This window comes from Salvelinus sp. IW2-2015, linkage group LG27 (assembly GCF_002910315.2).
Source record: "Salvelinus sp. IW2-2015 linkage group LG27, ASM291031v2, whole genome shotgun sequence".
NCBI classification, from domain to species: Eukaryota; Metazoa; Chordata; class Actinopteri; order Salmoniformes; family Salmonidae; genus Salvelinus; species Salvelinus sp. IW2-2015.
In genome coordinates, this window is record NC_036867.1 from 2,657,584 (window position 1) to 2,674,642 (window position 17,059).

At 44.8% G+C, this 17,059-nt stretch overlaps 1 protein-coding gene across 1 annotated transcript in view; it reads left to right on the top strand.

Annotated features, from left to right (window-relative positions):
* LOC111953790 (ras-responsive element-binding protein 1) overlaps positions 1-17,059 on the top strand; it is a 93,358-nt gene that overhangs the window by 52,057 nt on the left and 24,242 nt on the right. The window contains 3 exon segments of the mRNA XM_070435598.1: positions 13,747-13,875; positions 13,980-14,212; positions 16,639-16,728. Of these exon segments, the coding sequence (XP_070291699.1) occupies positions 13,747-13,875; positions 13,980-14,212; positions 16,639-16,728 (452 nt within the window).

A 17,059-nucleotide genomic window follows, 5' to 3' on the forward strand; every position in this document is an offset into this window, starting at 1 on the left:
TGTTGGACTAGTTAACCGGAAGTTTGCAAGATCGAATCCCTGAGCTGACAAGGTAAAAATCTGTCATTCTGCCCCTGAACAAGGCAGGTGACACACTGTTCCTAGGCTGTCATTGAAAATAAGAATTTGTTCTTAACTGACTTAACTGCCAAGTTAAATAAAGGTAAATATATATTTTTTTTAAGGATGGCGAAGTTGACTTCTCTTGGTGTCAGGAGAGGGGACCATAGGAGGGAAAGTGCTTCTCTTGGTGTCAGGAGAGAGACCGTTAGGAGGGAATAGTTGGACTTCTCTTGGTGTCAGTAGGAGAGAGACCGTTAGGAGGGAAGTTGACTTCTCTTGGGTCAGTAGAGAGAGACCGTTAGGAGGGAAAGTTGACTTCTTTGGTGTCATGAGGAGAGAGACCGTTAGGAGGAAGAGTTGACTTTCTCTGTGTCTGTAGGAGAGAGACCGTTAGGAGGGAAAGTTGACTTGGTGTCAGTAGGAGAGAGACCGTTAGGAGGGAAAGTTGACTTCTCTGGTGTCTGTAGGAGAGAGACCGTTAGGAGGGAAAATTGGCTTCTCTTGGTGTCAGGAGAGAGACCGTTAGGAGGGAAAGTTGACTTCTCTTTGGTGTCAGGAGAGAGACCGTTAGGATGGAAGTTGACTTCTCTTGGTGTCAGTAGGAGAGAGGACCGTTAGGAGGGAACGTTGACTTCTCTTGGTGTCAGTAGGAGAGAGACCGTGTAGGAGGGAAAGTTGATTCTCCTTGGTGTCAGTAGGAGAGAGACGTTAGGAGGGAAAGTGACTTCTCATTGGTGTCGTAAGGAGAGACAGTTAGGAGGGGGTAATAAATAGCCAACATGGGTTCATCGGATCTCTCCCGTCCCTCTCCCTTCCTATTTTCCCCAAGTCCCTACCTAACCCAGTCTGTTGAACTGACAAGCCAGCCTTGATAAAGACGGCCCCTCTCTATAACACGCAGCACGCACACTCAACAAAAACACTTCTAGCTCTTCTACGCAAGAAACTCCCCACAACACCGGCTGTAGCCACCAGTGGAATGCTTTGAAAATGCATCCTTGCATCCTCCCTCTCTCTCCAATCTCCGCTCTCTCTCATTTTAACACAACGCTTAGCTAGTTAGCGTGCTAACGTCGCGAGGGACCCAAAGGTGAACAGGTTATAAAAACACTGCTCTGTTAGTGCTGGGTGAGAGCAACCCCCCCCCTCACCCCCCATTCCCATGTTTGCTTGAAGAGCATGTGTTCAGTTTTGGCAGTTTGGCTCGGGCTCATTGTCTCCTCTATCTGCCTGCTGTAGAGGACTCAACTTCCCTATTTAATGTATTACTCATTGAACATAAAGCTGCAATATGTGATTTTTTGGCGACCTGACCGAATTCACATAGAAATGTGAGTTGTAGATCTGTCATTCTCATTGAGCAAGTCTAAGAAGCGGTAATCTCTAGAATCTGTCTGTGTGCTATTCTATTCTTCCCGTTCTAAGTTTCGTTTTTGCATCTTATACTTCCGGTTTTGTAACCCAGCTTCAAACAGCTGAAAAACAATATTTGGGTTATTGAAAATATATATTCATTTGTTTAGATGTACAATGATTCTCTACACTAAAAGTTGCTTTTTTTGTCAATAAACTGAAATTAGACGAACTACTAGAAATGGCAGAACGATTTCTGCATATTTGCGGCCTTTAAACAATGGTTGTAGTTTGAGTCTAATACAAGTAGCAAATTACTCAAGGTGATGCAAAGTTAGCCCTGGTTTTAACACCAGTGCCTTGGAAAGTATTCATACCCTTTACTTTTTCTAGATTTTGTTACGTTACAGCCTTATTCTAAAATGGATCCTCAGAGAATCTACAACAAATCCATATTCCAAAGCGAAACAGGTTTAGAAATTTTAGCAAATGTATTACATTTAAAAATGATAACTTTTTACATATAGTTTCAAACCCCTTTGCTTGAGACTCTAATTGAGCTCAGGTGCATCCGTTCTCCAATTGATCAGCTTGAGAGTTTCACAACTCATCTTGGAGTCCACCTGTGGTATATTCAATTGATTGACAGTGATTTGGACAAGGAAGACAAGATCCCGGGATAGGGTACCAAAGATTATGTAGAATTGAAGTCCCAAGAACAAGTCGGCCTCCATATTCATTAAAATGGAAGACAGTTGGAACCACAATGACTCTTTCTGAGCTGGCTGCCCGCCAAACTGAGCAATCGGAGAGAGGGCTTGGTCAGGGAGTGACCAAACTCCCGATAGTCACGTCTGACAAGAAGATCCAGAGTTACATTCTGTGGAACCTGGGAGAACCTTCAAAGGACAATATCTTACGCAGCACTTCAGCAATCAGGCCTTTATGGGTAGACGTGCGGCCAGACAGGAAGCCACACTTCTAAGTAAACGGCACATGACAGCCTTGCTTGGAGTTTTGCCAAAGTTAGGCACCTAAATGACTCTCAGGCCATGGGAAACAAGATTCAATCTGGTCCTGATGAAACCAAGATTGAACTTTGGCCTTAATGTCAAGCGTCCATCCTGAAGGAAACTGGCACCAGTCCCTACGGTGAGCATGGAATGTGCAGCATCAACTGTGTGCGGTGTTTTTTCCAAGCTGGCAGGGATGGGAGACTGTCGATGCGAGCAAAGATGACGAGCGAAGTACTGAGTAGATCCTTGGATTGGTAAACTGCTGCCAGAGTGAGAATTAGGAGGGAAAGTTGACTTCTCTTGGTGTCAGGAGAGAGACCGTTAGGAAGGCAGGTAGCCTAGTGGTTAGAGCGTTGGACTAGTAACCGGAAGTTTGGACTAGTAACCGGAAGTTTGCAAGATCGAATCCCTGAGCTGACAAGGTAAAAATCTGTCATTCTGCCCCTGAACAAGGCAGGTGACACACTGTTCCTAGGCTGTCATTGAAAATAAGAATTTGTTCTTAACTGACTTTAACTGCCAAGTTAAATAAAGGTAAAATATATATTTTTTTTAAATGGCGAAGTTGACTTCTCTTGGTGTCAGGAGAGAGACCCGTAGGAAGGGAAAGTTGCTTTCTCTGGTGTCAGAAGAGAGAGACCGTTAGGAGGGAAAGTTGATTCTCTGGTGTAGTAGGAGAGAGCCGTTGGAGGGGACAGTTGACTTCTCTTGGTGTCGTAGAGAGAGACCGTTAGGAGGGAAAAGTTGATTTCTTTGGTGTCTGTAGGAGAGAGACCGTTAGGAGGGAAAGTTGACTTCTCTTGTCTGTAGGAGAGAGACCGTTAGGAGGGAAAGTTGACTCTTGGTGTCTAGGAGAGAGACCGTTAGGAGGGAAAGTTGACTTCTTCTGGTGTCTGATAGGAGAGAGACCGTTAGGAGGGAAAGTTGCTTCTCTTTGGTGTCAGGAGGAGAGGACCGTTAGGAGGGAAAGTTGACTTCTCTTTGGTGTCAGCGAGAGAGACCGTTAGGAGGGAAAGTTGACTTCTCTTGGTGTCAGTAGGAGAGAGACCGTTAGGAGGGAAAGTTGACTTCTCTTGGTGTCAGTAAGAGAGAGACAGTTAGGAGGGGGTAATAAATAGCCAACATGTGGTCATCGGATCTCTCCCTCCCTCTCCCCTTCTCTATTTTCCCCCAAGTCCCTACCTAACCCAGTCTGTGAACTGACAAGCCAGCCTTGATAAAGACGGCCCCTCTCTCTCATACACGCGCACGCACACTCACACAAAAACACTTCTACGTCTTCTACGCAAGACAACTCCCCACAACACCCGGCTGTAGCCACCAGTGGAATGCTTTGAAAATGCATCCTTGCATCCTCCCTCTCTCTCCATCTCTCGCTCTCTCTCATATTTAACACAACGCTAGCTAGTTAGCGTGCTAACGTCGCGAGGGACCCAAAGGTGAACAGGTTATAAACAACACTGCTCTGTTAGTGCTGGGTGAGAGCAACCCCCCCCCCCTCACCCCCCATTCCCAATGTTTGCTTTGAAGAGCATGTGTCAGTTTTGGCAGTTTGGCTCGGGGCTCATTGTCTCTCTATCTGCCTTGCTGGTAGAGGACTCAACTTCCCTATTTAATGTATTACTCATTGAACATAAAGCTGCAATATGTGACTTTTTGGCGACCTGACCGAATTCACATAGAAATGTGAGTTGTAGATCTGTCATTCTCATTGAAAGCAAGTCTAAGAAGCGGTAATCTCTAGATCTGTTCTGTGTGCTATTTCTATTCTTCCCGTTCTTAAGTTTCGTTTTTGCATCTTATACTTCCGGTTTTGTACACCAGCTTCAAACAGCTAAAAATACAATATTTGGGGTTATTGAAAATATATATTCAGTTGTTTAGATGGTACAATGATTCTCTACACTAAAATTGCTTGTTTTGTCACATAAACTGAAATTAGACGAACTACTAGGAAATGGCAGAACGATTTCTGCATATTGCGCCTTAAACAATGGTTGTAGTTTGAGTCTAATACAAGTAGCAAAGTTACTCAAGGTGATGCAAAGTTAGCCCTGGTTTAAACACAGTGCCTTCGGAAAGTATTCATACCCCTTTACTTTTTCTAGATTTTGTTACGTTACAGCCTTATTCTAAAATGGATCCTCAGAGATCTACACACAATATCCCATAATTCCAAAGCGAAAACAGGTTTTAGAAATTTTAGCAAATGTATTACATTTAAAAATGCATAACTTTTTTACATAAGTATTCAGACCCTTTGCTATGAGACTCTAAATTGAGCTCAGGTGCATCCTGTTTCCATTGATCATCCTTGAGATGTTTCTACAACTTCATTGGAGTCCACCTGTGGTATATTCAATTGATTGGACATGATTTGGAAAGGAGACAGATCCGGGGAAGGGTACCAAAAGAATTATGTAGCATTGAAGGTCCCCAAGAACACAGTGGCCTCCATCATTCTTAAATGGAAGAAGTTTGGAACCACCAAGACTCTTCCTAGAGCTGGCTGCCCGGCCAAACTGAGCAATCGGAGGAGAAGGGCCTTGGTCAGGGAGGTGACCAAGAACCCGATAGTCACTCTGACAGAGATCCAGAGTTACTCTGTGGAGATGGGAGAACCTTCCAGAAGGACAATAATCTCTGCAGCACTTCAGCAATCAGGCCTTTATGGTAGAGTGGCCAGACGGAAGCCACTTCTAAGTAAAAGGCACATGACAGCCTGCTTGGAGTTTGCCAAAAGGCACCTAAAGACTCTCAGGCCATGGGAAACAAGATTATCTGGTCTGATGAAACCAAGATTGAACTCTTGGCCTGAATGTCAAGCGTCACATCTGAAGGAAACCTGGCACCATCCCTACGGTGAAGCATGGTGGTGGCAGCATCATACTGTGTGGGTGTTTTTCAGCGGCAGGGACTGGGAGACTAGTCAGGATCGAGGCAAAGATGAACGGAGCAAAGTACTGAGAGATCCTTGATTGAAAACCTGCTCCAGAGCTGAAAATAGCCGTGCAGCAACTCTCCCCATCCAACCTGACAGAGCATGAGAGGATCTGCTGAGAAGAATGGGAGAAACTCCCCAAATACAGGTGTGCCAGGCTTGTAGCGTCATACCCAAGAATACTTGAGGCTGTAATTGCTGCCAAAGGTGTTTCAACAAAGTACTGAGTAAAGAGTCTGAATACTTATGTAAATGTGATATTTACATTTTTATTTATTTATAAATTAGCAAACATTTCTAAAAACCTGTTCATTTTGTCATTATGGGGTATTGTGTGTAGATTGCTGAGGATTTGTATGTATTTAATACATTTTAGAATAAGGCTGTAACCTAACAAAATAAGGAAAAAGTCAAGGGGTCTGAATACTTTCCAAAGGCACTGATTTTTAATAAAGTAAGGGAGACTGAATGGGGGCTTTAAATCTATGGAAACGTGTCACAAGTGATTTGTCACCGGCGTTTTGTCCTCACACCGGTGTCCCCTCTAGCCCAGCAGGAGGGCTGTGGTGCGACCACCCCTCTGACCTTGTCAGCTGACTCATGCGGTTGCCAGATTGGTGGCTGACTGACTGTGTGTGGAAGGGGATGGTGGTGGCGGTTGCTATATTTAAATCAATGTCTTTGGCTGCTGCATGTTGATTGATTGAGAGTATTTTCACATAGGACTTGAAACCTAAAAAATATGGCTACAGTTTCCAATAATCTATTGAAATAGTTGATTGCATAGCCTAATACTTCCATTAATCAATCCAACTTCATGAACTTAGCTGGCTATATAAGTAATATAAATGAGCACCTTGTAATTAATTGAACAGGATTATAAAGTTTTGCAAATAAAGTGTAACAACCAATACAGATGTGTTGTTCAGATTGAGGTTAAAAAGAGTTACAGAAGTTGACAGGAGTTAAAATGAAGAAAAGGAGGGCAACCGAGAGAGCGAGTGTGAGAGAGGATGGAGGGAAGAACCCAGCCAGGCAGTCAGACAAAACAAGATGGAGAGAGAGGGAAGAAGAGGGAGAGCAAATGGAGGTGGGAGGAGTCTGTGAGAGGAAGGGAGTGCGAGCTGCGAGGGGCCCAAGGATAGATGAGGGGAGGGGAGGGGACAGGACAGGATAGGACAGGACAGGAGAAGAGAGGAGAGGCGTGGAGAGGCATTCTTGTTTGCTGCTCTTTGGCACAGTGTGGCGACTTTTCCATCCACACACACACACACACACACACACACACACACACACACACACACACACACACACACACACACACACACACACACACACACACACACAGTGTAGTGTCTGTGTGTAGGATGGTGGGTTATGGATGGGGGGGTCAAAGCTGTAGTGAGAGTGATGGCTGGGAACAGATGTAGTAACAGCAGCCACTGCTGCCCCTCCTCCCTGCACCATCTACACGCATGCACACACACTCCTCTCCTGTAACACACGGCACTTTCTCTCCATGAGCGTGTGTTGGAATCTCCAAACAAGTGCAACAGTCTGCTCCAGTCGCCTGCTCTGAAAACATCACAACAGAAATCTGGAAACCTAGCACGGCCCTTGTGCAATCTCTCTCCTCTCCCCACACCTTTTTTTCCGCTTGGCCTTCTTTCGTTTCTCCAACTCCCCTCTGCATCGGTATCTCTTCTCTCCTCCCCCTCCTGTCTCTCCTCCCCCTCTTTCTTTCCTCCATCTATCCCTCTTTCATCCTTCCTCTCCTCTCCCCTCTCCCTCTTCTCGGTTCCCACCATCTGTTGCAGTTCATTTTAGCAGGCCATAAAAAGTGCTGCCCAAGCGTTTGATCCACCAATCAGAGTGCGGGATGGAGGGAGGGGGTGATGCTCAGCTAATGAAAGAAAACAAATCCACGGCTAATCTTGAGATCTGCGGTTAACACACACACACCCCTTGGCCAACCCCCCACTATTCAACATGACCATACTACTTAGTCTGTGCTTTGTATTGCTAGTTAGAGCTGCTACTCCATTAGCTACTTACAACTCCACAATACTTTGCTAGTTGTAAACCAGTGGCTTTCATACATTTTTTGCATTATTTAATAATGTGGTCAGTTTTAATGACTCGGGTGGTCTGGGCACGGTGCTACTTGCAACACCAGGGAGTTTATGATTTTTATAACCTGCGTGCGAGTGATTACTCACGAAAACCCAGACAAAAACAATGTAATCCATAGAATAGTACTTTGGAGGAAGGATTGTTGACATATATATTTGACATTTGTATCTGAAAGCATAATTGAGAAATAAGTGATCAAAGTTGGCATATTTATAAAATTTTGCCCTTACCCGGGCCTCCTTCAAGACTCCAGTGTTTCATCTGTAGGTGCTATAAGGCATTGGTGTCATATGAAGCTTTACAGCTTGCTCTGTAATATGAGTACTAGTAGTATTTTGATTTCAAAAACTTTTTTACCATAAATGTAGGAATTTTGACGATACCATTTGATTTGTCTCCCCAAAATTATACAGTGCGTATGGAAAGTATTCAGACCATTGACTTTTTCCACATTTTGTTACGTTACAGCCTTATTCAAAAATGAATTACATAGTTTTCCCCCCATCAATCTACACTCAATACCCCATAATGACAAAGCAAAAACAGGTTTTTAGAAATGTTTGCTAAAGTATAAAAAAAAAAAAACTTAAATATCACATTTACATAAGTATTCAGACTCTTTACTCAGTACTTTGTTGAAGCACCTTTTGGCTTCAACAGACTCAAGTCTTCTTGGGTAGGATGCTACAAGCTTGGCACACCTGTATTTGGGGAGTTTCTCCCATTCGTCTCTGCAGATCCTCTGTCAGGTTGGATGAGAAGCATTGTTGCACAGCTATTTTCAGGTCTCTCCAGAGATGTTTGATCGGGTTCAAGTCCGGGCTCTGGCTGGGCCGCTCGAGGACATTCAGAGACTTGTCCCGAGCCACTCCTGCGTTGTCTTGGCTGTGTGGTTAGGGTCGTTGTCCTGCTGGAAGGTGAACCTTCGGCTCAGTCTGAGGTCCTGAGCGCTCTGGAGTTGGTTTTCATCAACGATCACTCTGTACTTTGATCCGTTCATCTTTCCCTCGATCCTGACTAGTCTCCCAGTCCCTGCTGCTGAAAAACAGCATGATGCATGATGCTGCCACCACCATGCTTCAACATAGGGATGGTGCCAGGTTTCCTCCAGATGTGACGCTTGGCATTCAGGCCAAAGAGTTCAATCTTGGTTTCATCAGACCAGATAATCTTGTTTCTCATGGTCTGAGAGTCTTTAGGTACCTTTTGGCAAACTCCAAGCGGGCTGTCATGTGCCTTTTACTGAGGAGTGGCTTCCGTCTGGCCACTCTACCATAAAGGCCTTATTGGTGGAGTGCTGCAGAGATTGTTGTCCTTCTAGAAGGTTCTCCCAGCTCCACAGAGGAACTCCGGAGCTCTGTCATAGTGATCATCGGGTCCTTGGTCACCTCCCTGACCAAGGCCCTTCTCCCCTGATATCTCAGTTTGGTCGGGCGGCCAGCTCTAGGAAGTAAATAAGAATTTGTTCATAACTGATTTGCCTAGTTAAATAAAGGTTATATGAAAAAAATAAAAGAAGAGTCCTGGTTCCAAACTTTTTCCATTTAAGAATGATGGAGGCTACTGTGTTCTTGGTGGACCTTCAGTGCTGCAGAATTTTTTTGGTACCCTTCCCCAGATCTGTGCCTCGACAAAATCCCTCCGACAAAAGTCTCGGAGCTCTACGGACTGCGCTGACATGCACTGTCAACTGTGGGACCTTTATATAGACACGTGTGTACCTTTCCAAATTATGTCCAATCAAGTTGTAGAAACATCTCAAGGATGATCAATGGAAACAGGATGCACCTGAGCTCAATTTCGAGTCTCATAGCAAATGGTCTGAATTCTTACGTCTGTTATTTTTTTAATTTATTTTAATACATTTACAACAATTCTAAAAACCTGTTTTCTCTTTGTCATTATGGGGTATTGTGTGTAGACTGCTGAGGATTTGTATTTATTTAATCCATTTTGGAATAAGGCGTAACAAAATGTGGAAAAAGTTAAGGGGTCTGAATACTTTCCGAAGATACTGTATATATTGTTGAACATAATATACTCTACTGGCATATCAAAGTTCCAGTGTGGGATTTTTGCTAGTTTTAAAGTTATGATCTGATTTGTAAGCACTACTGACAGAGTGAATGTGAAAATGGATTCAAAATGGTGGCCCTCTGCTGGTGATTTGCAAGATGTTTTTTAACATTTATTTAACTATACAAGTCAGTTAAGAACAAATTCTTATTTACAATGATGGCCTACTCCAGCCAAACCCTAACGACGCTGGGCCAATTGTGCGCCGCCCTATAGGACTCCCAATCATGGCTGGTTGTGATACAGCCTGGAGTCGAACCAGGGTCTGTAGTGACGCCTCTAGTACTAAGATGCGGTGCCTTAGACCGCTGCGCCACTCAGGAGCCCACGTGATGTGCAGTGATGCAAGTAAAAGGACATTGCCTACTATGCCAATTTCTCTGTATAAAATGGCCCATAACTGTTTTAAACTATCAGGGATCCCACTCTGGAACTTTGATATGCCTGTAGAGTAATTTATGTCAATGAAAAAAAGCGAAATATTTTGTACATGGGATGCAGTAGCAGCAAGACTTGGAGTGAGACATGCACACACCCCCCTCGCACTCTGACAGAAGGACCGGCCGCCTCGCACTCTGACAGAAGGGTTTGTGACACTGCATCTGCTTAGGCCATGTTGCTGTTTGTAATAGAGGTGTTGATGAGTAATCGTGTTTTCATTTAAGAAAATACATAGTGTTGGTATTCCGTGTTGGTATGCCTTCATCACAATAACTCCTTATTATACAGTACCAGTCAAAAGTTTGGACACACCTACTGATTCCAGGGTTTTTCTTTATTTTTACTATTTTCTACATTGTAGAATAATAGTGAAGACATCAAAACTATGAAATAACACATATGGAATCATGTAATAACCAAAAAAGTGTAAAACAAATCAAAATATATTTAATATTTGAGATTCTTCAAATAGCCACCCTTTGCCTTGATGACAGCTTTGCACACTCTTGGCATTATCTCAACCAGCTTCAGGAGGTAGTCACCTGGAATGCATTTAAATTAACAGGTGTGCCTTGTTTAAAGTTAATTTGTGGAATTTCTTTCCTTAATGCGTTTGAGCCAATCAGTTGTGTTGTGACAAGGTAGGGGGTATACAGAAGATAGCCCTATTTGGTAAAAGACCAAGTCCATATTATGGCAAGAACAGCTCAAATAAGCAAAGCAAAACGACAGTCCATCATTACTTTAATACATGAAGGTCAGTCAATACAGAACATTTCAAGAACTTTGAAAGTTTCTTCAGGTGCAGTCGCAAAAACCATCAAGCGCTATGATGAAACTGGCTCTCATGAGTGCCGCCACAGGAAAGGAAGACCCAGAGTTACCTCTGCCGCAGAGGATAAGTCCATTCGAGTTACCATCCTCAGAAATTGCAGCTCAAATAACTGCTTCCCAGAGTTCAAGTAACAGACACATCTCAACATCAACTGTTCAGAGGAGACTGTGTGAATCAGGCCTTCATGGTCAAATTGCTGCAAAGAAACCACTACTAAAGGACACCAATAAGAAGAAGAGACTTGCTTAGGCCAAGAAACACGAGCAATGGTGGAAATCTGTCCTTTGGTCTGATGAGTCCAAATTTGATATTTTTGGTTTTAACCGCCATGTCTTTGTGAGACGCAGACTAAGTGAACGGATGATCTCCACATGTGTGGTTCCCACTGTGAAGCATGGAGGAGGCGGTGTGGAGGCACTTTGCTGGTGACACTGTCTGTGATTTATTTAGAATTCAAGGCACAATTAACCAGCATGGCTACCACAGCATTCTGCAGTGATACACCAACACATCTGGTTTGCGCTTAGTGGGGCTATCATTTGTTTTTGATGACCCAAAACACACGCCCAGGCTGTGTAAGGGCTATTTGACCAAGAAAGAGAGTGATGGAGTGCTGCATCAGATGCCCTGGCCTCAACAATCACCTGACCTCAACCCAATTGAGATGGTTTGGGATGAGTTGGACAGCAAAGTGAAGTGAAAGCAGCCAACAAGTGCTCAGCATATGTGGGAACTCCTTCAAGGCTGTTTGAAAAGCTTTCCAGGTGAAGCTGGTTGAGAGCATGCCAAGAGTGTGCAAACCTGTCATCAAGGCGAAGAATCTCAACCAACACTTTTTTGGTTACCACATGATTCCATGTGTTATTTCATAGTTTTGATGTCTTCACTATTTTACAATGTAGAAAATAGTAAAACTAAATAAAAACCCTTGAATGAGTAGGTGTCCACACTTTTGACTGGTACTGTACATGGAATCAGGAATACCAGCCCTTTGTATTTTCGTAATTTTTTTTTTTTTTTAACTACAGTAACTGTTGGCATTTCAATTCCCTGTGTACCAAAATCGAACCTTGACACCACAACCGCAATACGTACCCATCCGTGGGTTTGGTGAACCATTACACCCTTAGTCTGTAATGTCACTTCTCTACTCCCTCCCGGGACTCACTAGAATAAACACAACCAGCCGTCACCAGTCTGTTCAAGCTCACCTCTTTCACCCACTCTCCCCCCTCTCATCTCCTCCTTTTCCTCTCCTCCATCTCATCTCTCTCTACTTCTCCATTTCCAAGGCTTTCCCCCCCTTCCTTTTCTCTCTATCACCCTCAACTCCTGTCCTCCATCCCTTTATTTCTCTCCCTTTTTTATTCACTTTGGTTAGGGTGAGTCATTTGGAAAGCCAATGTAGAGGAATGTAGACACTAAAACACACACACACCCACACACACACACTCCAACCCTCCCTCCATGAGGAGGAGGAAGTGGCCTGGACCGGAGAGGAGCTTCCTGTGGGGCTGTGAACGGGAATCTGCAATTAACGGGGTGGGGGGGGGCTCTCTTATTTGGGCTCTCTCTCTCACCCCTCTTCTCTCCTCTTTCTTGCTTATTCTGCGTCTGTATCTCTCCTTCCCCCTTCTTTCTTTCCTTTTTCCATCTACCCCTCTCCTGCATCCTCGGTCACCATCTGTATTAGCTGGATCTCCTATGATACTGTGTCATAGCATGTTAGCTGGGCCAGATAACAATAGTAGGCATAGTTAGGGATGTGTGCTGGATACAGGATGGGCCTGGGGGGATGGTACAGAAAGCGCCAGTCTAGCATGGAGTTAAGAGAGATTAGCCCACCCCAAACCCTCCCATCGGGGACTGGCCCCGGGTGCGGAGAGAGGATAGGGAAACCAAGGGCTTGAATCTATGTGTGTTTGATTGGGGAGTGGTTGGGGGCCTATGGGTTTACTTGACCATGGACCATAGACACTTGGTAGCCTGCTGTGATTGGTTTCTTACTAAATTGTTGTTATGCTGAGGATAGAAAGAAAGGCTAGGATATTTCATCCTCTTTCTTCCCCCCCGCCCGCCCTCTTTTGTCTCATACGAGACCGGTTTAATGTCATAAAACACAGGCTATCATGTCTAGCTAACGACATCAACTCAGCCAGTATTCTTTCGCTCTCCCTATCACAAGGTCTTCCTCCTCCTCCCCTCTGCATTAACCTTCAGCCCCCTCAACCCCTCTAGGCCCTCCTTCCACTCCATAGCCAACCTATGCTCTAATGCACACTGTGAAGTGCACTGCATACTCACTTCATTTACCATCTTCTGACTCCTCATGTTAACAAGTATGTACGTAGGTGGCATCAGTATTTCTTTGCGCATGCCTTGTACTTTTTAAAAATTTGTTGTAGTGAAAAATGCTAACTCTAGTAGCTAGCTACAGAACATTGTGCTAATGCTAGTAGCTAGCTACAGAACATTGTGCTAATGCTAGTAGCTAGCTACAGAACATTGTGCTAATGCTTGTAGCTAGCTACGGAACATTGTGCTAATGCTTGTAGCTAGCTACGGAACATTGTGCTAACGCTAGTAGCTAGCTACGGAACATTGTGCTAACGCTAGTAGCTAGCTACGGAACATTGTGCTCACGCTAGTAGCTAGCTACGGAACATTGTCCTCATGTTAGTAGCTAGCTACGGAACATTGTGCTCATGTTAGTAGCTATCTACGTTATCCTTAATTTTTTGGGGATTGGCAACATGTTGCTAGTAAACGTTAATGTGACTTCCTGAATTTAAATGGAATTGACCCCAACCCTGCAAAGTACCGACGCCACCTTAGTTTTTGTGTATGTCCCATGTCACTAAGTTTGTGTGTATGTTGTGTTCCTGCAGTGATGGAGAGCGCCACAGAGGACAAGCGTCCGGGGGGAGGGGTGAGTGCTGAGCTGAGCGCTGTAGAGACTGAGCACTCTGAGGGGCAGGAAACCTCCGACTCCACACACACACAGGACGAGCACACAGGTGAGGGTGGTGTATGTGCATGTGTCCGAGTGTTCTTGTGTGTGTTGCAGAGCTGGTGTGTGTTAGTTTGCTTATACTAACTGCGGTTTCCTCACTCTTCCCAGGGAGTAACGGAGCTATGGAGGAAGGAGAGGAGGAAGATGAAAATGGAGAGAATATGACAGAGGGCGTGGACTTGTCATCCATCAACGCCATGATGTCGACGGTGATGAACGCAGGCCAGCTCAACGGCGCCATGGAGCCCTCCTCAGCCCCTGCCTCAACACCTTCAATCCACATTAGCAAGACCACCCCACCCAGACCCACTAGTGTCAATCGCAATGCCAGGAGAAACACGGTACAAACACACACAAACACGTAAAAAAACGAACCGAGGAACAGGGAGGAGACTGAGTCAGTGTGGCATCACATTTGAAAAGATGTGTCAACTGGTTGAAGTAGAAGAGAACAGTACAGTAAAAGCTAGTTTTTCACCAGGCTCCAACAATGATGTAAAGTTGTGTGTGTGTGTGTCAGGACCGAGGGATGGGGGAGGTGGGTTGTAGGGGCAGGTGAAGAAGCATCCCCCCGTCTCACTCCACAACTCTCGCGTCCCAGCTTCAAACGAGTAGCGACAAATGGTCCTTGCCTCTCAATTCCCCTTTTGTCCCCCCGGCCCTGGGTCACGTGGCTCCTATTAAAGCATGGGATTGGGGGTCATAATGCTCGGGTGTAGGACAAACAGTTGTCACTTATGACACGAGCAGACACACACACACACATACACAGCCTGGAAGAGCCATCCAGGACCAGAGTTGTAGGCCGACCTACCCCTGACATGCAGAGTGTACTTCACATCCCCTTAGCAGGAGTGGCCAGGTTCTCAGGTGCTCACCTCTTGAGGAAACCGGCTTAAGGCCTATTACGTAATTTACCAGATTGTCAGCTCTAACATAGGCCACACACAGCTACAGCATCAACGCATGCTACCAGGTGAAGAGGTTGTCGCTAGTGGCCAGCTTGCAGAGTTCACACTGTGTTGTGGTTTAGAAAGAGCAGCAGAAAAAAGGATATGGAGTCACATCTTTTGCTGAAAACCTAAAACTCAATTCAGTTCTCGTGCGCTCGCTGTCCATCCTGCAGTCTAGACACGCACACGCACACACACACAGGAGAATGAATGAATGATTAAGGGTGTTTCTTGACCTCTGTTGCCACACACTATACAGTGGAGTTGAGCACCAGATCACTTGAGTCTGTGTGTGGAGAGAAAATGTCTGCAATGCACTGGATGCCAGCGAGACGATGGGCTGTGAAACAGACTTGAGCCCAAGCCAGCGGTGCAAAGGAACTGAACAATTCCTTTACTAGGCCTCTCCAAGAGAGGAAAAGGAAGTGCTTCCTAGAGATTGCTTTTGAAGAGTCTCTCTATGTGTGAAAGAAAGTATGCATAATTTGTGTGCAAGTCGGTTTTCTGTGTGCATGCATCTAATTTTGTTTCTGCCACCTTTACACTTATACAGTGTGTGCGTGCATGGGGCGATCCATGGCAGTCCAGTGCTATGTTCAGTCAGTCCGAGTTAATTATCAGCTGTAGTGTCAACAGGAGAGAGAGAGGAAGGTGGGACCTGGGGTGTAGGGTTACACTGAGCTCAAGGTGAAACATCCCCCTCACCATTCTCCACAAACAACATAACACAAGCAGACAAATGCATCAAACCGCACACACACACCCGGACTACAGGCGAATGAGTGACAGGGTCAAATCCAAAACTCGCTGGGACTAGCAGGTGCAATTCTCTGTCTGTAATTTTGACCGCAGAATACAGATCATCAATGGGGGGGGGGGGGGGGGGGGGGGGGGGGGGGGGGGTCTGCCAGTCAAAAGCAATGTACATTTTTCACCTATATTATTTTTCTCTGACCATTCTGGTCTTTATTATCAAAAGAATATAAGTAATGACATTGCTGTATATCCCTCCACTCATGCACAAGAATAGGATGGCAGACCCTATGGTGAATGAAGTCGCCATCAGTGCTTCAGGCCCCACCAACCACAGCCCAACTATACAATAGTTATGAAAGCCAAGTGTTTTTATGGTATAGACTGGTTGGTTGTTTAGCAACAAAACCGATGAATGCGCAACTGTGGGGCGAAACAGATGGGGTTGGCTTAGATTAACTATTTCGTCTCCAATGTTTACTGAAAACATAAATAAATTTGCACAATGAGCAATTGTTTCTCAAATACATCGTTAAAGTTGTTGGTTAGCTAACTAGCGAATTTGAGCCATATTAGCATTGACATGAAATCAGTTAAAACACCTCGAAACAAGACATGGTATCAAGAACAAGATGAAACAAGCTGAAATGAGCCACTTACGATTCCCCACACGGCAGTTCCTTGTCATCGTTGCTAGCTATCTGGCCATCCAGAATTACAACAACACGCGGACATCTGCCCCATTTGAAGCTTGCACATCGTTTTTGTGACTTTGTCAGCCAACCCATCTATAGCCAACCCTCTCAAACTTCTCCCAACGATGAAAGCTTAACCATTTCTACCATACATAGCGATCCACATAGAAGTTTTTTACATTTTTTATTGTCATGCATCTTTTATACTTTCCAATATCAAATTTAGCCGCAGTGGAAAGTTCTTGTCTCACCTGTCAATGGGATGAATCCCAACGGGCATAACCCAGATCCTCCATTGACACAGTTTGCTCCCATCTTGCTTCTCTTATTAGTTGTAACTTGTGGTCTCGTGTGTCTGCTTTACAGGAAGCCAAAGACGTCAATACAGATTTCATCTGTCCGCTGTGTGACAAAGACTGTATGACCCAGCACCAGCTCACTATGCACATCCGACAGGTAACACTACTATTACCATTACTACCTCTGCTTCTACTACTACTTCTGCTGCTACTCCTACTTCTACTCCTACTACCACCACTACTACCTCTGCTTCTACTACTACCACCACCACCACTACCACCACCACTACTACTTCTGCTGCAACTTCTACTCCTACTACCACCACCACCACTACTACCTCTGCTTCTACTACTACTTCTGCTGCTACTCCTACTACCACCACTACTACTACTTCTGCTTCTAGTACTACTTCTGCTGCTACTCCTACTTCTAACTTTACTACCACAACCACCACCACTACTGCTTCTGCTACTTCTACTACTACCAC